The following is an 8,222-nucleotide window of genomic DNA, read 5'->3' as shown; positions in this document are numbered from 1 at the left end:
CGAGTCCAGCCCCCTGCCCAAAAGGCAGGAAGTGAGCTGGGGTCATAGGATCCCAGCAAGATAAGCATCCAATTTACTCTTGATATCAGATTCACCCAAAGAATCTTGTCTGCCTATGTCCTCAGACCAACATGGCTATCACCTACACCCCTGTAGGGTGCAGGAATTTACAAGGCTTTTCCAAGCTACTGGCTTCTTGGTGATCCCCACTCACACGCTTTCTCACGGCAACTAGACCGTAGCTGTAAAATAGAGCTGCTTTGCTGCTAGCCTCATCCCATTTAAGAAACAAAGAAGCTAAACAGAGAGAGATCCCAGACACAGGCACACTGCTACCACTAATAATCACACCAATGCAACTGTAGACCTCAGTGGGAGTGATAAATGTACCCGCTCACTCCTTGCCCTCTCACTGTGACGAGAAGGTTAATCCCTATATAAAGAATCCTGGGGAATAAGCAAAGTGGTCAGCAAAGGTCTGGATGTTTGGTGTGTGGCGGGGGAAGTGTGGAGAGGGTGGCGAAAGCAGGAGAGCCACAAACCTCAAAGAAACTCCGGAAGAAGGGAGGGAGCTCTGCTTTCATGCTCATACTGCAACCCTGGCTGGCTGACAGATATTCCCAGCTGACCTGCTGATTAGTTCCAGAAAGCCCTAAGTGGACACTGTTCTGTCTGCCTCCTGTCCAGTGAAATTGGAGACATGCACCCATAGACACCCCTCAGCATTAGCTAGCACAGGGGGCATGGCCAGATGCGGTAGCCTGAGGCAAAGGGGGATCCCGGCTGAGATCCTGCTGATGGGAGGGGAGGGAGAGGGGGATCCCTGCTTGAACAGTGAGCGGGGAGGGTGGGGCGAGGGGAAGCCTGTCGGATGGTGCTGTGCCCCTGCCAGGCAGACCCTGCTGCAGTCTCCCACCCCCCTTCTCAGTCAGCCGGAGCAGTGATAGCGTTGCGGAGGAGAGGGGCAGGGCCAGCACTGCTCTCCAGAGCAGACAGCCCAGCCCAGCCCAGCCCAGCTCAGGGCTGAAAAGCATGCTGGGATGCTGGGGGACTCTGATTTAGCTTAAACGAGGAAGGCGTCTGGGACAGAAGTTCCACAAAGCGGTTTGACCTCAATCACTCAGTTAAGCCTGATAACTATGTTCAGCCAGGTTTATCTTAAACCAGTTTCAGCTGTCTTGAAACTGGTTTATGTGCACTGAACTTTTGTTCTGTTACAGATTTAAACCAGTGTCTGATCACTTAAACTGGTTTATGTGTAACTTCTGTCCCTAGCCCTAATGTTTGCGGAGGGAGGGGGAGGTTTCAAACATGTTGCAGTTAAAAAAAAACCAACCCCCCCCCCCAAACCTCAAAAACACATACACGCACACAGCCCTCCACCCCCTCATACATTTGATTTGCGCCAAAAGGCTTTGAAGTGATGGAAATGATGCACCCAAACGATACTCCATGATGAATATGAGAATTTTTTTTACTGTCTAGTTAATCAAATTTAAGATGAAGGCCAGTTTTAGAAAGAATATATCTTTTTAAAATGTGTCCTATCCAAAGAAATACAATAGTTAGTTACCTGGGAGAGGGAGAAATGGAAGATGATGTTCCTGCTGGGCAGCAGTACCCTGTGGTGGGAAATACAGTATCCTGCAGCTTCAGTTTGCTACAGACTGACCTCAAGCTGCTGGGGGTGTGAAGATGGTGGGGAACATTTTCCTGTACTCTGACAATGACAGGACCTGGGTGATTGCGTTTGCAGGCTAAGAGAGAGCTAGACCTCCAGAGTAAACTGCTAATGCTAATTCCGCTCACACATCTCTCACGTACACTCTACACCACACCCTTCTCCCCTGCCTTTCCAGATGCAGGGCTTGGACAAGTTTTGTTATATAGTGACAGATCTTGAAGCTTTCTGATGTGGAAGTGAACTAGACTGGAAGATTTTGGCCAGTCCAGAACTTTGGGCGCTGTGCCTCTTACCCGAGTCCTCCAAGCAGCTTCTCAGTGCCTGGGCTCAACTTCTACCCCTGCTCTCTTGCTCACCGGGGACACGTTCTGATGAATGTGCACATGTGGTTTACAGTGCCTCAAAGCTGAAGCACCACAAACCACACACACACAGCACATATGTACCCATGCACTGCACTGCTAATTTCAAGCACAGCAGTTTTTCGCTGGGTTTTTTGACACCAGTATCTTCCAGTGTAAAAAACCCCCGCCATTACATAAATGGTGTGGCACATGGGGCAGCACCATGCAGCACCAGAAATGGAGCCTGGCTGACCAGAGCTCTGCTCCTAGTGGCTGGCTCGATGCTGCTGATGCCCCAGGACCCCACGGTAAGGCTGTTGGGGACAGCACAAGTGCTAGCCCCAGTCTCCCCTACCCCACCCAGGTCCATTTGCCACGCACTGGAGCATGCATGCAGAAGCATTCCCCGGGACAAAACAGTTTTGAGAACTTCAAAGTTCTTAGCCTCAGTGATATTTTGTGGCAGACAGCTCCACGAGTTAACTATGTGTTTCCTTAAAGCATACCTATATTTCCCCCCCTTTTCCAGCCCACTCAATCTGTTCTCCTTCCTGTACTGTACAGGGGCACCTGGGATAATGCCTAATATTGGGTGAATGGAAACCTTGTGCCTGATGGAATGAGTCCATATGCTTGGCATGTTACAGCTAGGTGTGTGCCTAGGGAGAGAGCACAGCTCTTTTTGAAAGCCATTTTTGAAAGCAGGGGGGAGGGAAGGAGAGAGGTGTCATATGCTAACTGCATATGAAGAAGATGCAAATACCTGAGATAATTATGGAGTCAATTGAATACCAAATATGTGCAGAAAAAAAGTTGGTAAACTGTAATGCTTGAAGGTTGGTTTTTAAGGAATCTGTTGATGAAATGACCCCAAATTTGAATCTGCAATCCTATCATGCACCCCCAAAAGGCACACCAACCTTCAAGGCAATTTGAGTATGCACATGGGTCTTAGAGCACGTAGGTATCTTGACCTGTAAATAGGAAGTAGTACTTGATCTTAACTATAGCAGAGCTGTCACTCCTTTATAATAAATGACCCCACTTTTTCTCTTCAGCTTCCTCTACTGCAGTAGTTCTCAATCAGGGTGCCATGAGATCCTTTTAAGGGTGCTGCAGGATGCTGCACACTGTTAGCACTATTTAGTTTGCAATCATGATTCACAAGGTTACCCCAGAGATTTCAGAGAGAGAGACCACAACTATGGATTTCTAGGTTTTTTGCATCAGAAAATTTGCTCTATTATTTTTTATAGTAAAACAAAAATTGTGAAAAATAAGAGCTGGGATTTTCTGAGCAGTGCCTCAAGTCTATCCAGGGAAGCCTCCAACCTGTTGGGGGTATTGCAAAATCTCCCTCACTGAAGATTTCTAAGAACAGGTTGGACAAATATAGGTTAGAGATGATGTACTTCTCCTGCCTCAGTGCAAGGTAAATGACTAGAAGTTCAGTTGAAGTCCCTTAGCCTCCATTTCTTGCATATACTAATATTAGCCATGTCCTAGTACAGGTGCCACTCAGATTTAATGCATGTTTTGTGAGACTTGAAGTAGCATCTGTTTGTTAAAAATATACTTGATAGGATTGAACAGAAGGCAACAGACATGTCAATTAGTTGTTAAACCTCAAGCAGTCCTTTTAATAACTACTGTTAATTGATGTTTACTTGATAGGTCTGTCATCCAATTGTGCTTGGCTTCTTTCAAAGTCATGAAAAAGTCATGCTGTACAATGCATGGAAATTGAGTATAAATTGAATGTAATAAATCCAGTGTTATCAGCATTGTTTTGTAATCCACACGATCACTAAAGACTAGATTGTAAATTAGTTGCATTGCTGAATAATTAGTAGAAGGTGACTAGTGACTTTTGTCCCCTGGACAGAGAGGATGAAGGACCGGGAGCAGGAGTTGGGGTTTCCAAGCACTAGAGACCCTTACCTGAGCCTGGTTACTGATGCTGCACAATTCCCCATGCACACACGGCTGCTACTGCTGCAGTGTCCCTGGGGGCTGCCAGCAGCTCTGCTTACCCAATCCTAGTTACACTCCCAACCATTAGTACCAAAGGTTGCAGTTTTTAGATTCAGCAAGTGCTTGTCCATGCAAGGTCACTCTGCATAGCACCTCAGTATTTAAAAAGTATACATTGCACAAGCATATTATAAGACCAGAGTTATTTTTAATAGTAAACACATTACTAGTTTTTAATTAACATCACAGTCTTGTTACTGGATCTATTTCTTTTAATGTATTAAGCTTATTAATGTAACTACTTAACAAGAGGAGAGCTCTTTTTTTAAGTACATGGTCACTATTTCAGCAATTCTGCCTTTATTATATAAAATAAAATACAACAGAAGCAAGCAAGTGATTACATTTGCTTTAACACTGTAAAATATAACTGCAATGCTAACAACATACATTAGATTTTATACTCTATACCCTAGGTCTGATTCCAGTCTAAATTACTCCTAGTTTCAATCTGTTGACATGGGAGACCAAATCTACATAGCCTTTTAATTGTGTAACTACTAGGAGTGTATTCTGCTTGAAATCAGTAAGGCTACTATGTTAACAGGGATCACACGTATGAGTTAAGACTGTGCATGCTCAGTTCTCTGGCTTTATATTGGTGTAACTCAGATCAGAATCTGGACCCAAACATTTACACAATTTTCTATATTTGTTGTTTAAACAAACCTATGTGGACCCACAGCCAGTCCTGCTCCTGCTCCCACTACTTCAGCTACTGGACTTTCATTGCTTAAGCAAAACTAAATAAAGAGCCTGCTTGCTGTGATACCATAGTCAGAGTGTGTCCTCCATTTCTCCATTTATTTAACTCCCCAAAAGGACAGAGTCACTAGATATAAAATTGGTTTAGATGGAGACATGGTGGTAGGCAACACCAAATGAGATTTCTTTCTCCCAGACAAGAAGAGAGCATTGGTTAGATTAGGTTTTGGTTGAGAAGTTCATTTCACTGGGAGCAGTACAATTAAATCCCCATCAGAACTGAAAAAAATCTTAACTTCTGCCTTTTTTTCGTAATTCATTAGAGCTTGTAGAGATAGTGTGTGTGTGTGTTAATATGATTTCATTAACATTAATGGAGTTACACCAGCAGAGAACTGAATTAATAAATTTTCTACTGACAATTGATATGCCTATGATACAGAACCTTACAGTAGTTCTATGTATATCTGTTGCCTAATGCTGCTATAACAGAGAGGTCCTTCATGAAAGGGCAGTGATTTTCCTTATCAAATTTAATTTGACACCTCAGAATGAGTGGCTCATTTTACATACTCACAAGAAGCAGTAAAGATGCTCAAACGACAAGTCACAGGCTAGTATTATAAGCCTCCCTTTCCCAGTCTTACATACTTGGTTGATGGCAAATAGGTGATGATGGCTTATTCCTGCTGGCAAACATGAGGCTGGACTCAGCAGCAGATGAAGAGACGACCAAGCCCTGGCTTGTCTTCCGGGAAGTGCCAAAGAAGTGGAAACAGTATAGCTGCACCCGGCGACGGAAGTGGTGATCCATGAAGGCATAGATGATGGGATTGATGCAACTGTTCATGAAAGCCAAGCAAGTACTAAGGCTTAGACCCCATTTGATGAAAGTCTGTGCTGAGCAAGAGACTGATGCTTCTTGATTGAGCTCTGAAGGACTAGAGAGAATGAGGAACGCTTTAAAGGCATTGAAGGGCAGCCAGGAGCAGATGAAGGTGCTGATGATGGTGAAGATGATCTTGAGGGAATTCTTTGTCCCCTTTCCCATGCTGATATGGCTCAGCAGCTTGATGCAGATGGAACAATAGCAAAACAAGATGACCCCTAAGGGTAGGAGAAAGGTCAAGACGAGCAAAGCCAGGTTATACTTGCGGTAAACAGAAGAGTCCTCATCCTGACAAAATTTATCAGAGGCATTGAGCTTCCTGTACAGCAGAGATGGGATGCCCAGAAGGAGAGCGACAGCCCAAATGCAGCCACAGGTGGTGAAGATACATTTCTTAGTCATGGAGGACTTGGAGTGCACACGTTTCATAACCACCAGGTAACGCTCCACACCCATGCCCGTTAAGAATAGGATGCTGGAACACCGGTTCACAGAGATGATGTAGCTGCTGACCTTGCATAGACTTTCTCCGAAGTACCAGCGATTATTATGAGCTGCTGATAGCGCCCAGAGAGGCAGGGTGCAGACAAAGACCAGGTCAGCTACAGCCAGATTCAGGACAAAGTTATCTACCATCCTCTTGTTGCCCTTCTTCATGGCCATCAGCACAATCACAAAGAGGTTGCCAATGAAGCCGATGAGAAAAGCAAAGAAGTAGAGGATGGGAATGTAGACTTGAGCAAAGTGTAGCTTCTGCTGCTGGCATAAATCTCCCCACTCATAATCTCCAGACATTTCAAAACCAGTTGTCCAGGCTTCAGTTGTCATTTTAGCAGCTGTCTCCTGCACTGAGCAGATCCTGTTCAATGAGAGGTCCGCTGAGAGCTTTTGTAGAAATCGATGCAGGGGCTGAAGGAAGTATGCTAACTCCGTAGCTAACTGGTTGGTTTTTTTTAAAAAAAAATCAAGTGGTTTTTTGTTTTTATGAACTTCTGAAACAATATTTTGTATTTGTTTTTATCGCAGTGGTAAGGGTTGTGGGGCGGAAGACTGCACTGAAGGGTGTGAGCAATTTGGGCTGAGACAAGTCTTTGGAAACCAGAAAAAAATGATGAAAAAAAATACAAACAAAACAAAGCATAGCATGCAATTTGTAGGCAAATACGAGGTAACTGCAAAATGCTCATAATTCAGCCATCCACAGAGTCTTCCGCAGCAGACAAATCTACATTTCTTCTCCGCACACCACTACATAGATTGATTTAAAAAACACAGGAAGGAAAGAAGATGCAAGCTTGGTTATTTGCAGGTCCCTTCAAAGCAGTACTACGAATACAGCCATCTTTGGTTACCCTTTGGTTTGCAGTACCTGTTGTCTTTGGTCCATTTCTGGCACATCAATAATTGTGTGGAATTTGGAATCGTTGGCTCCCCAGCTGAGGTAGAAGAGTGTGGAAGGGGTGTAGGTTGTAGCTGTGTCGGTCTAAGGACACAGGCAGATAAGGTTCTTTGGGTGAATCTGATACCTTTTATTAGACCAACTTAAATAGTTAGAAAACAATTATTAAGCAAGCTTTCGGGTTCAAAAGCCCTTCGTCAGGCTAAGGAAGTTTCTGCAGTCAGTGTGTGCTCTTCCTGGGTGGAATGAAAAGTAAAGAAGCCGGAGGCTGGGCCGGTATGCATACAAGACAGGCAGTCAGTGAAAATGTAGATTGAGGAGTCAATCTACATACCAGCCCAGCCTCCGGCTTCTTTACTTTTCATTCCACCCAGGAAGAGCACACACCGACTGCAGAAACTTCCTCAGCCTTGTGAAGGGCTTTTGAACCTGAAAGTTTACTTAATAATTGTTTTCCAACGATTTAAGTTGGTCTAATAAAAGATACCAGATTCACCCAAAGAACCTTGGCTGAAAAGTGTGGAAGGCATTTGATAATCCCTTGTCTCTGTGTTTTTGCTGGTTGGCAATTGCTTCCAGGAAAGAATTTCTTTCCTTTCAAGAATGCCACTGACTTCTAGGGTGGCTTTTTTGTTGGCTTGTGCCCCTCTCTCAGGTACTTCAGGTTGTAGGTTTTTGACAGGAGCATGCTATGCTGATATTTCTGATAATAGTTAGAAAACCTGGCAAGGGAATTTGGTCTTCTACTTAGGGTCAGACTAGTCACAGAATCTGGGGATATTTTTCCCTTAGATCAGACTGGAACAGACTTTTTTATTATTATTACTTCTATCTTCTTCTGTAGTATGGGACATCTTAAGATCTTCTGAGCATACATTAACCAATTTCCCGTTGCTATGTTGCAGGGTATTGCCCATGCCTTCATCTGCCCTGCTTTTGCCTGCAGCCTGCTTTAAGATGTTCTTGGGGTTTGGGGGGATTGTTTGCTGCATCGGTTGGCCAGGGTTTGAAGCAGCAATTCCAGTGCTTCCTTTGTTCCTATGTTTCTATTTAGGCTGTAAGCAGGTATGATATCCTGGTAGGTGTGTGTGTGAATACTCTTTTGACTAAGAGCATCTTGTGAACGGGACTTCATAGCAACTGTCAGTCACTATTCTCTACTAAAAG

The 8,222-nt window shown here is 44.2% G+C and overlaps 1 protein-coding gene across 1 annotated transcript; it reads right to left on the bottom strand.

Moving 5' to 3' along the window:
- Positions 1–4,101: 4,101 nt before the first annotated feature.
- On the bottom strand, positions 4,102–7,174 carry GPR25 (G protein-coupled receptor 25). The gene has a single exon (XM_090025594.1). The coding sequence runs from the start codon at positions 6,482–6,484 to the stop codon at positions 5,411–5,413; it is 1,074 nt and encodes a 357-aa protein (XP_089881720.1). The 5' UTR covers positions 6,485–7,174; the 3' UTR covers positions 4,102–5,410.
- Positions 7,175–8,222: the final 1,048 nt, after the last annotated feature.

The sequence above is a fragment of the Crocodylus siamensis genome, chromosome 13 (genome assembly GCF_052110815.1).
Source record: "Crocodylus siamensis isolate JL-2025a chromosome 13, ASM5211081v1, whole genome shotgun sequence".
Classification (NCBI taxonomy): Eukaryota; Metazoa; Chordata; order Crocodylia; family Crocodylidae; genus Crocodylus; species Crocodylus siamensis.
This window is presented reverse-complemented; position numbering and strand designations above follow the sequence as displayed.